Source organism: Theropithecus gelada, chromosome 13 (genome assembly GCF_003255815.1).
Source record: "Theropithecus gelada isolate Dixy chromosome 13, Tgel_1.0, whole genome shotgun sequence".
Taxonomy (NCBI): Eukaryota; Metazoa; Chordata; class Mammalia; order Primates; family Cercopithecidae; genus Theropithecus; species Theropithecus gelada.
Window position 1 is genome coordinate 2,965,661 of NC_037681.1, and position 12,879 is coordinate 2,978,539.

Here is a 12,879-nt window from a genome sequence, read left to right on the forward strand (position 1 = left end):
TTATGTTCGGGTGTGTAACACTGTGGGAGGGGTACTATAACCCTGTTGACAGTAGTAAGTTGCAAAATCTTCAGACTGCAGGCTGCTGATGGTGAGAGTGAATTCTGTCCCAGATCCACTGCCGCTGAACCTTGATGGGACCCCACTTTGCAAACTGGATGCAGCATAGATCAGGAGCTTAGGAGCTTTTCCTGGTTTCTGCTGATACCAGGCTAAAACATCGCTAACACTCTGACTGGCTCGGCAGGTGATGGTGACTCTGTCTCCTACAGATGCAGACAGGGAGGATGGAGACTGAGACATCTGGATGTCACATCTGGCACCTGAGATTGGAAACATAAAAACAAATGTACACACAATTATTCATGTTGTAACAGAATTTCCCTGAACAACAAAGCAGTAGTGAGCACACTGAGCTAAGTAAACTGCTAGTGTCTCCTTCCTTACCTGGGAGCCAGAGCAGCAGGAGCCCCAGGAGCTGAGCGGGGACCCTCATGTCCATGCTGTGTCCTGACTGGGACTGACTCCTGCACAAAGTGTGACCAGCCTGTTAAAAAGTCTTCAGGGCAGGAGGATGTGCACTGGGAACATGCAAATGAGCAGGGGACGGGGCAGGCTGGGTGCAGCTGCAGGGCTGGCTCATCTCAGTAACTGAGCACCAGCTCAGTGTCCCCTGGTGTCCCAGGTAAGACCAGGGTAGCACAAATTTGTCCACAGAGAATGTGTTTCTACTAGGGACTATTTTGTTATGAGAAACATTTTATGGTTTATTTTTGACAATTTGAAATATTCCTCAGGAGTCGATGGAGTAATGTATTTCATTGGTGTATGGGGATTATTTAGGAGAATATATATAGTAGTTTGTAGGAAACCCATAGTAAAATGTTAGATGGTACAATTCTCAAGTCTTCAAAAGACTCTTATATGATTCCGGTTAGGGAAGGGGGTATTTGTCATATACATGCAATATTTCTCTGGGTTTAATATTGTTCCTGTGTAAAAAAATTAAAAATAAAATTTATTGACATGATGCTATATGTATTTGTAAGTATTAGGTAATGGTGTTATGCCATTGTTCTTACCAATATGAGATCAGACAATTTACTACAGATGCAGAGATGATACCATGTTTTCTCAATGCACACAGCACTCACAGATCCACCATTATCAAGAGGTGCAGGTCTCTATAATACCCATAGACTAAATGAGCTGCACCTTATTCTTGTTTTGGGCACCTTCATAGTCTACCTTCTTTTCTGCCATTGAGTGTTATTTCCCAAAGTTCATCTCTCTTAGTGAAGGTAACCACTGAATGAAGCAGGTCCCTGCCATGCACCATCAATACCACTTTCCTTTTTCACTTTTTATCAGTGAGTGGAGACATCATCCTGACCCAGACACCAGCCTCCTTGATAACATCTTCAGGAAGGAGACATTCAATCTTGTATCAAGCAATTGCCTTTGTACATGGAGAAATCAGTTGGATCCAGATGTAATTGGATAGGGATTTGCACTTGATATATCTCACATTGCTAATGTGCCCCAAAATGTCCCAGCCTAGCTCAGTGGCAGTGGCATCAGTGGGCTACAGCCTAGGGCTGTACAAAATTTTACTGATGCCTGACTAGGGGAGCCAAATCACAGTGCTGTAGCCTGTGCACAAACCTTCCTGCTGCTTTGTAAGCAGCCTAAATTTTAAGGGAACTTGTTTATATTGGGAGAAAGCAAGAAAGTTCCATTTGTCCTCTAAATGTTTGCTGAAAATAAACTGACAAAAGGAAGATTAATAAGAGAAAAGGCAAACAAAATTCATTTGAAGTGCAGCAGGATATCATAGCAGGGTGATTACCCAGGTAACTCAATGAGATCCAGTTGTTTATATTTCCTTTCTAGGGAAGAGGGAATTGTGAAGTGTAGGCAACCTGGAGAGAATAGATGAGAACAGAAGTGTGTCCTCAAAAGAACAGATAAAAGCTTGTCTGGATAAAGCATCAACTTCCAGTCTCTTCTATTTTAGATTCCGCTTTGATATTAATCTTCCCTGACATAAAGATTCTCAGGAAGAATTTTCTTGACAATTCATTTCCTTCTGGAGAATCTCCTTTTAGGCAGATAAGGGATGTTTAGGAAGAGCCTTTTAGTGCATTTGCTACTTTCTAAATGCCTTTGGTTTTACATAATTGTCATACCAATGCAGCACAGTTTGAGATGTTATTTACCGGATTCCTTTACTTGCAAGCCACCTGCCAAGATGCTGTTCCAGAGAGATGCAGCTATAGACTGAAAGGGCAGTTGACCCCTGAACAATGTGGAAGTTGGAGTACTGAGCACTGGTGCAGTTGAAAACCTGTGTAGAACTTTTGCATTTCTAACTTAAGTACTAATAGCTTACTTTTGACTGCTGGCCATAGTGATAAAATAAATAGTTGATTAACACTTTTTAAAAGTTATTTATATCATATAGTCTACTATTTCAATTAAAGTATGCTAAAGAAAAAAATGTTATTAAGAAAACTATAAAAATGAGAAAATATATTTTCTATGTATTAAGTGCTTGCTTGCTCATAGGTGACACACAGAAGAAAATATAAGTGGATCTGCAAATTTCAAACCCAAGTTATTCAAGGGTTAACTGTACCAGGATGAATGTAGGAGTCTCCATCTGTAGTCTAGGGCTTTCCTTTTGCTGTACCTCTGCTCACTTCCAATGGCAATATACATGTCTTATGTTCTTTATGGTCTTGAGCAGAGAATGCTGCCTGCATGCATTGCAGAACAAATGGCCTGGAATGGGTATCTCTCAGTGTAGCAGGATGAGCCATAGAGAAAACTCCTCAGACACCGAGTTAAAGAAGGAAGGGGTTTATTCGGCCGGGGGCATCGGCAAGACTTCTGTCTCAAGAGCCAAGCTCCCCGAGTGAGCAATTCCTGTCCCTTTAAGGGCTCACAACTCTAAGGGGTGTGCATGTGAGAGGGTCGTGATTGATTGAGCAAGCAGGGGATAAGTGACTGGGGGCTGCATGCACCAGTAATTAGATTGCAACAAAACAAGATAGGGATTTTCACAGTGCATTTCTATACAATGTCTGTAATCTAGAGATAACAGAACCAATTAGGTCAGGGATCGATCTTTAACTACCAGGCCCAGGGTACCGTGCTGGGCTGTCTGCCTGTGGATTTCATTTCTGCCTTTTAGTGTTTACTTCTTCTTTCTTTGGAGGCAGAAATTGGGCATAAGACAATATGAGGGGTGGTCTCCTCCCTTATTAGGAAAGTTCTGTGGTTTCACTGTGTCCTCCAGAATCCATCTGCTGTAAAGTTAATTCTCAGTGTAATGGTATTGCCATATGGGGCCTATTGGGATGTTTTTAGGTCATCAGGGTGGAGCCCTCTAGTGGAATACATTAATACCACTATAAACAGGGATTATAGGGCTAGGATCTGTCTCTCTCTCTGCTGCTCCTCTGTGATGTTAAGACACGACCTTCCTTCCTTTGAAGGACCCAAAACTCCAGGCATCATCTTGAAAGCAAAGAAAGCAGACCTTAACCTGCCCATGCCTCGATCTTAAATTTCCCCATTCTCCAGACATGTAAGAAAATAAATATGTGCTCCTTATGAATTACACAGTGACAAGGAATGTGTTATAGCAGCTTGAAAGAGAACAAGAGAGACAGCTCACAATCAGTGAGGACAGGATGAGATGTACACATACCCCAGCTTCGTCATCTCTCAGATGGAACAGCCCAGAGGAATTTAGTCCATGTTTCCACATGTGGTGGATCTTCAGTTCTCCTGAGTCAAGTGGGTTGTTGATGTGTCTTTTACCATTCATCTTCTGTTCCCTTCCTCACTTTCCTCCTTCCCTCCCAGTGTAAATTTGCTGCCTAAACAGGAATCCTCATTGCTGGTGGACCCAAACCAAGATAGTAAAAAAAAGCATTAATCTTTTGTATGAGGGGTATTTCTCATCTGAATTATAATAATTTCTTTTTCTTTGACATCTAGGAATATTCAGGAAGTTCTTAATTTGTCTTTACCAATCTATTTTAGATTGAATTTGTGCAGTGATTTTGTTTTTCTATGTGCTAAAACCAAAAATTAAGTTGCAGGCCACCAACCAGCTGAATGGACTCCTCTTTTGGCAGAGAGAACTTCAAAGAAATTTGAAAAACTAGATTAGGCCATGACTGGCAGGTGGGTTTAAATGCGCCTCATTATGCTCTCCTCATGTTGGAGTTCAGACACAACTGACCAGCATTATCATTACAACAGAGATCTTTCAACTGACAAAACAGACACTTTGTAGCAATGAGATATTATAGTCCAATGTGACAGATAATAGGCCCTGAAGAAAATAAAAATATTTTACCCTAAAAACATTTCTTTGACATACTCTGAAGTGGCCCTGCTAAGCTGCCTGTTGTGGGGGAAATTTGCATTCTATACAGAATCTCCTCCCCTTACTAAGTCTTTTCCAAAGAGTCTGACATGTTTTTAAAGGTCTGATAAGCAACATTCACTGTCTACTTTATTTGCTACCCATAGGATTCATCTACATGACAAGAACCCCCGTTTTCTAAACTCAAGCATTTTTTATGGTGAATTCTACTCTTTAGGAAGAGCTTAACTCTTTCAACTAGTAGCCAGTCAGGAAAGCTTTGACTTCACCTATGACCTGGAAGCCCCTTCTTCAAGAATTCCCACCTTTCCAGGACAAACTAATGCATATCTGATATGTATTGATTTATGTCTTTGCAGTAATTTCTGTGCTCCCTAAAGTGCATAAAACCAATGTGTAATCCAACCACTTTGGGCACATGTTTGCAGGATCTCCTAAGGCTGTGTCACAGGCCATAAGCCATATATTTGGAAAAATAACCCTGTAAATTGATTGAGACTTGTCTCAGATAGTGTTTTGTTTACATTGGGTCACAAAATTTAAAAATCCTCTAAAACTATCTACACATCAATAAATCTACATTAGAGACAGTGGAGTGAGCAAACCCCAGCAGATAAAACTCCCAAGTTAGAGGAACCTGAGTCTAAGATTTTGTCCAGTTCTCTTGATTCATAAAAATACTTCATGATTTTTAAAATTTTACTTTAGAGAAGGACAATTCTGGGGAATATGTTTATTGTTGGTGGAATGAATAATGTCTCCACCCAAAAGATGTCCATGTCCTTGTTTCTGGAACCTAAATAATACAGGAGTTATGAAGAAATTATTTTAGGCAGATAGAGAGGAAAAGGGGTCCTTGGGAAGGTTTTGTTCTTTTAAAGCCGCTCTAGAAATGTTTCTTGTCTAGCTGGAAAGCCCTGGCTCTTGGAGCCAGGCCGGGAAGGTTTCCTATGCAAATGCCAGCCATTAGAAACTGGGTTCACCCAAACATGGCGATTCCCACTGTCTTCTTCCTTGTTCCCACATGTTTCTGGCAACATGGCTGTCCCCATATATCCCCATGTGTGTAGAACATTATGATGACCTGCATTTTCATTTTTAAAAGACTACCATGGGAGGGCCAGTGTTTTTCACAGGCTACGTGAATGACATGCCTGGTCAAACCTGTCCCTTGAGCCCTATGCAAATCAGACACCACCTTCTCCAGCCTCCTCATAGAAGCAGCTACTTTTCTGCCCCACATGGAGTTTTCTCTTTGTTACAATCCCCTGTCCCTCTTTCTCTGTACAGGGGAGCTGTTTTCATCTTCCTTCATTCTTGTATATTAAACTTTTCTCTCCTTAAAAACACTCCACATATGTCAGTGTCATTTTATCCAAACCAGCATGAGACCAACAACCCTGGTTTTCTGGGAGTTTGAGAATAAGCAACCTGGTTATGAAGATTAAATCAATATTGTCACAAGGGCTTTAAATAGAAGAGGAGGCTTGCAGTCAGAGAGGAGTGGGACATTGGGGAGGGATGTGATTTAAGGAAAGAAGGGGCCATGGAACCAGATATGTGGGAGTGCTTGGAAGATAAGAAGCAGAGGATCCAGTTCACTACTCTGGAGCCTCCAGAAGGATTATGTCAGGCCTCTGAGCCCAAGCTAAGCCATCATATCCCCTGTGACCTGCACATATACATCCAGATGACCAGAAGCAACCAAAGAACCACAAAAGAAGTGAATATAGCCAGTTCCTGCCTTAACTGATAATATTCCACAGTTGTGATTTCTTCCTGCCCCATCCTAAATGATCAATTAAACTTGTGACATTCCTTCTCCTGGACAATGAATCTCAGAAGCTCCCCACTGAGCACCTTGTGACCTCCTGTGCCCCACCTGTGCCTGCAAGACAACAACCTCCTTTAACTGCAATTTTCCACTACCTACCCAAATCCTATAAAACTGCCCTACCCCTATCTCCCTTTGCTGATTCCTTTTTTGGACTCAGTCCGCCTGCACCCAGGTGATTAAAAAGCTTTATTGCTCACACAAAGCCAGTTTGGTGGTCTCTTTGCATGGACATGCATACCATTTGGTGCTGAAACCTGGGACAGGGGGACTTTTTAGGGAGACTGGCCCACTGTCCTCGCCCTCACTCGTCACAAGATCCATCTACATCCTCGGGTAGGAACCAGCCCAAGGAACATCTCACCAATTTTGAATCAAGTAATCAGTCTTTTCACTCTCTTCTCCAGCCTCTCTCATTATCCTTCAATCTCCCTGTCCTTCCAATTCCACTTCTTTTTCCTCTCTAGTAGAGACAAAGGAGACACATTTTGTTGGTGAGCCCAAAACCCTGGCACCATTCACAGACTCAGGAAGGCAGTTTTCCCTTGGTGTCTGATAATCACGAGGATGCTTGCCCTGATCATTCACCCACATTCCATTGGTGTCTGATCACTGCAGGGATGCCTGCCTTGGTCATTCACCCACATTCCTTTGGTGGCAAGTCAGTTGTGGGGATGCCTGCTTTGGCTGCTCACCCACATTACAGCCCAGGGCTGCTTACCACCCCCTTCTCCATGTCTCTCCCTTTCTCTTTAAACTTATCTTCTTCACTATGGGCAATCTTCCACCTCCATTCCCCCTCCTCCCTTAGCCTGTGTTCTCAAGAACTTAAAACCTCTTCAACTCCTACCTGACCTAAAATCTAAATGCCTTATTTTCTTCTGCAATACCGCTAGGCCCCAATACAAACTCGACAATGGTTCCAAATGGCCAGAAAATGGCACTTTTGATTTCTCCGTCTTATAAGACCTGGATGATTTTTGTTGGAAAATGGACAAATGGTCTGAGGTGTCTCACGTCCAGGTATTCTTTACTACACATCAGCCCCTCCCTAGTCTCTGCTCCCAATGTGACTCATGCCAAATCTTTCTTCTTTCTCTCCTGTCTGTTCCTTCAACCTCCAACCCAAACTGTGAGTCGTTTGAATCCTCCTTTTCTACGGACCCATCTGACCTCTCCCCTCCTCCCCAGGCTGCTCCTCACCAGTCTGAGCCAGGTCCCAATTCTTCCTCAGCCTCTGCTACCCCACCCTATAACCCTCCTATTACCTCCCCTCCTCACACCCCGTCTGGCTTACAGTTTTGTTCTGCGACTAGCTCTCCCCCACCTGCCCAACAGTTTCCTCTTAGAGAGGTGGCTGGAGCTGAAGGCGTAGTCAAGGTTAATGCTCCCTTTTCCTTATCCGACCTCTCCCAAATCAGTTAGCGTTTATGCTCTTCTTCATCAAATATAAAACCCAGCCCAGTTCATGGCAAATTTAGCAACAACCGTCAGATGCTTTACTGCCCTAGACCCAGAGGCTCCAGAAGGTCGTCTTATTCTCAGTATGTATTTTATTACCCAATCCACTCCTGACATTAGAAACAGCTCTAAAAATTAGATTCTGGCCCTTAAATGCCACAACAGGACTTAATTAACCTGGCCTTCCAGGTGTACAATAATAGAGAAGAAGCAGCCAAGCGGCAACGTATTTCTGAGTTGCAATTACTTGCCTCCACTGTGAAAGAAACCCCAGTCACGTCTCCAGCATACAAGAACTTCAAAATGCCTAAACCGCAGCAGCCTGTGTTCTTCCAGGACCTCCTCCCCCAGGATCTTGCTTCAAGTGTTGGAAATCTGGCCAGTGGGCCGAGGAATGCCCACAGCCCAGGATTCTCCTAAGCCATGTCCCATCTATGTGGGACCCCACTGGAATTTGGACTGTCCAACTCATCTGGCAGCCACTCCCAGAGCTCCTGGAGCTCTGTCCCAAGGTTCTCTGACTGACTCCTTCCCACATCTTCTCAGCTTAGCGGCTGAAGACTGACACTGCCCAATCACCTCAGAAGCCCCCTGGACCATCACAGACACTTTGGGTAACTCTTACAGTAGAGGGTAAGTCCGTCCCCTTCTTAATCAATATGGAGGCTACCCACTCCACATTAGCTTCTTTTCAAGGACTTATTTCCCTTGCCCCCATCACTGTTGTGGGTATTGATGGCCAGGCTTCTACACCTCTTAAAACTCCCCAACTCTGGTGAGAACTTGGACAACATTCTTTTATGCACTCCTTTTTAGTTATCCTCACCTGCCCAGTTTCCTTATTAGGTCAAGACATTTTAACAAAACTATCCACTTCCCTAAATATTCCTGGGCTACAGCCACACCTCATTGCCACCCTTTTTCTCAGTTCAAAGCCTCCTGCGCATCCTCCCCTTGTGTGGCCCTGCCTTAATCTACAAATATTGGATACCTCTACTCCTTCCTTGGCGACTGATCATGCACCCCTTAACATTCCATTAAAATCACTGTTACCCTGCTCAACACCAGTATCCCATCCCACAACAGGCTTTGAGAGACTAGAGCCTGTTATCACCCACCTGTTACAACATGGCCTCTTAAAGCCTACAAATCCTCCTTACAACTCCCCTATCTTACCCATCCAGGAAGCGGACAAATCTTACAGGTTGGTTCAGGATCTTTGCCTTATCAATCAAATCGTCTTTCCCATCCACGTACACCCTCCTATCTTCAATACCCCCTTCTGCAACTCACTATTCTGTTATCAGTCTCAAAGACACCTTCTTTACTATCCCATTGTATCCCTCCTCCTAGCCTCTTTTTGCCTTTACTTGGACTGACCCTGGCACCCACCAATCCCAACAACTCACCTGGACTGTTCTGCCCCAATGCTTCAGGGACAGCCCACACTACCTTGTCCAGGCCCTTTCTCATGATCTGCATTCTGTTCACCCATCTGCCTCCCACCTTATTCAATATATTGATGATCTTCTTCTTTACAGCTTGTTTTACCAATCTTCCCAACAGGACACTATCCTGCTTCTTCAACATCTCTATTCAAATGGATACCGAGTATCCCCCTCCAAGGCACAAATTTCTCCCCTTAGAGTTACCTATCTCGACATAATACTCCATCAACATACACACACCCTTCCTGCAGACCGTGCTCGGTTAATCTCCCAGACTCCAATCTCCACCACCAAACAACAACTCCTTTCCTTCTTAGGCATTGTTGGATATTTTCGACTCTGGATACCAGGATTTGCTGTCCTAACGAAACCACTTTACAAGCTCACAAAAGGTAACTTAACTGATACCATAGACCCTAAGTCATTTCCCCATTCTTCTTTTTGCTCTCTCAAAAAGGCCCTGGAGACAGCTCCCACACTAGCACTCCCTGACTCGTCCCTTCCTTTTCCCTTACACACAGCTGAAATACAAGGCTGTGTTGCTGGAGTCCTCACACAGGAGCCAGGCCCATGGCCTGTTGCCTTTCTATCAAAACAACTTGACCTCACAATTCTGGCGTGGCCCTCATATTTGTTTGCAGTGGCAGCTGCTGCTGTAATACTTCCAGAAGCCCTCAAAATCACAAGTTATGCTCCACTTACCCTTTACAGTTCTCACAACCTTCAAGTGTTAATATCCTCCTCGCACCTTTCACACTTACTGTCTGCTCCTCGACTCTTCCAGTTCTATTCATTCTTTATTGAAACCTCAACAGTAACTATTGGCCATGGGCACGATTTCAACCCAGCTTCTCACTTACTACCCAGCACAAGTCCTGAACCACATTACTGTATTTCCCTGATACACATAGCATCTTCCCCTTTCCTCATATTTCTATTCTTCCAATTCAAAATTCAGACCACCCAATCAATTTTCACCAGCCAAAGCTGGATATACTGTGGTGTTCCACACCTCTATTATCGAAGCTGCTGTGCTTCCTCCTTCCACCATTTCCCAACAAGTCAAACTGATTGCTTTAACTTGTGTGCTCTCTCTCACTAAGGGGATGCACATTAACATTTATACTGACTCCAAATATGCTTTTCACATCCTCCATAACCATGCTGCCATAGGGGCTGAGAGAGGCTCCCTTACCACACAAACCCTTTCCATTATCAATGCCTCCCTAATAAAGGCCTTCCTTAAGGCTGGTCTCCTGCTGGCCAAGCCTGGAGTCATTCATTGTAAAGGACACCAGAAACCTACACATCTTATTGCAAAAGGAAACGCCTATGCCGACAGGACAGCAAAAGAAATAGCCAATGCCTCCTCACCTGCTAATATTCCAGCTCCCACTCCAGAGGACTAGTATTTTTCTTCCTCATTTATCACTCCCAACTACTCTTCTGAAAACCTGCTATACCAGTCTTTTCCAACTCAGGGCAAGTGGCTCTTAAATCATGGAAAATTCATTCTTCCTGCCTCACAAGCTCAGTCCATGCTTTTTTCCCTTCGTGACCACTTCCATGTGGGATACAAGCCTCTGGCTTGCCTCCTGCAGTCCCCCATCTCCTTCTCTTCATGGAAATCCATCCTTAAGACCATCGCCTCTCAATGCTGTGTCTACCATGCCACCAGCCCTCAAGGCTTTCTCAGGCCTCCTCCTTTTCCTACGCATCAGGCTCGTGGATTTACTCCAACACAAGATTGGCAGATTGACTTCGCTCATATGCCTCATGTCTGTAAATTTAAATATCTCCTAGTTTGGATTGACAGCTTCACCAAATGGGTCAAGGCCTTTCCCACTATCTCTGAAAAGGCTACTGCAGTCATTTCTTCCCTTCTAGCAGGCATAATTCCCTGATTTGGCCTCCCTACTTCTATTCAATCTGATAGTGGTTCGGCTTTTATTAGTCAAATCACCCAAGCTGTCTCTCAGGTTCTTGATATTCAGTGGAAACTTCATACCCCCTACCATCCTCAGTCTTTGGAAAAGGTAGAAAGAACTAATAGTCTTTTAAAAACACACCTCACCAAACTCAGCTTCCAACTTAAAAAGGACTGGACAATACTTCCATCATTAGTCCTTCTCAGAAGTAGAGCCTGCTCTCAATATGCTACAGGGTACAGTCCATTTGAACTTGTATATGGACTCACTTTCTTGCTTGGCCCCAACCTCGTCCCAGACACCAGTCCTCTGGGCAACTATCTTGCAGTCCTCCAGCAAGCTAGACAGGAAATTCACCAGGCTGCTAATCTTCTCTTGCCTCCTCCAGATTCCCAACCATATGAAGACACCCTAGCTGGACGATCAGTTCTTGTTAAGAGTCTGACCCCTCAAGCTCTATAGCCTCGATGGACTGAACCCTACCTAGTCATCTATAGCACCCCAACTGCTGTCTGTCTGAAGGACCCTCCCCATTGGGTTCACCATTCCTGAATAAAGCTGTGTCCATCGGACAGCAAGCCTGATCTTTCCTTTTTCTCCTGGAAGTCGCAAGTACTCTCCCCTACTTCCCTTGAACTCACTCACATTTCTGAAAAACAGTAATAACCCTTATGAGCCTAATATGTCCCTTCATTCTATTAGGTCTATTCATCCTTACCCTACTTTTTGCAATAGGGCTTTACACAGTCAACCTCACTACTTGGACTGCGCCCCAAAAACTTGTCATCCCTACTATCTTCTGTCTAGTCATACTTGTAGTCACCATTCTCAACTACTCATAAGTGCCCTGCTCTTGTTTACACTATCGGTTTACACTGTTTCTCCAAACCATCACAGCTGATATCTCCTGGTCCTATCGCCAAACTGCCACTCTTGACTTCCTCTTGGAGTGGATAGATGATCTTTGCTGGAAGGGCACACTCCAATACTTCCACTCTGATGAAGTCCTATTCTTTACTTTTATACTCACTCTTATTCTCCTTCCCATTCTTATGCTACCCTCTCCCTGTCTCCAGCTATCGCCACCACACTATCAGTCTCACTCACTCTCTCCTAGCCATTTCTAATCCCTCCTTAGCGAGCAATTGCTGGCTTTGCATTTTCCTTTCTTCCTACGCATATACAGCTGTCCCTGCCTTTCATACTGACTGGGTAACATCTCCTGTCTCCCAACACCTCTGAACTTCCTTTTACAGTCCTCACCTTTACCCTCCTGAAGAACTTATTTACTTTCTAGACAGGTATAGCAAGACCTCCCCACACATTCCACATCAGCAAGCTGCCGCCCTTCTTAAAAAACTTCCTTAAAAAACTTTTCTCCTTTTATCATCTCTACTCCCCCAGTGTTTGGACCCCTCACAACACAAGCTACTATTCCTGTGGCTGCTCCTTTATGCATCTCTAGGCAAATACCCACTGAAATCCCCCTGGGTAACTTTCCACCTTCTCGATGTTCCTTCAATCTTCATCTTCAAAGCCCAACTACACACATCACTCAAACAATTGGGGCTTTCCAGCTCCCTGTTACAGATAAACCCTCTATCAATACTGACAAACTTAAAAACATTAGCAGTTATTATTGCTTAGGAAGACATTTACCCTGTATTTCACTCCATCCTTGGCTTCCTTCCCTTTGCTCTTCAGACACTCCTCCCAGGACCTCTTCTTATTTGCTTATACGCAGCCCCGTAAATAACAGTGAAAGGTTGCTCATAGACACTTGACACTTTCTCATACACCATGCAA

At 43.9% G+C, this 12,879-nt stretch overlaps 1 gene segment (V, D, J or C); it reads right to left on the reverse strand.

Annotated features, from left to right (window-relative positions):
* LOC112604963 lies at nt 1–527 on the reverse strand. The segment is given in 2 exon segments: nt 1–323; nt 448–527. Coding segments are annotated over 2 exon segments (378 nt in total).
* Nucleotides 528–12,879: the final 12,352 nt, after the last annotated feature.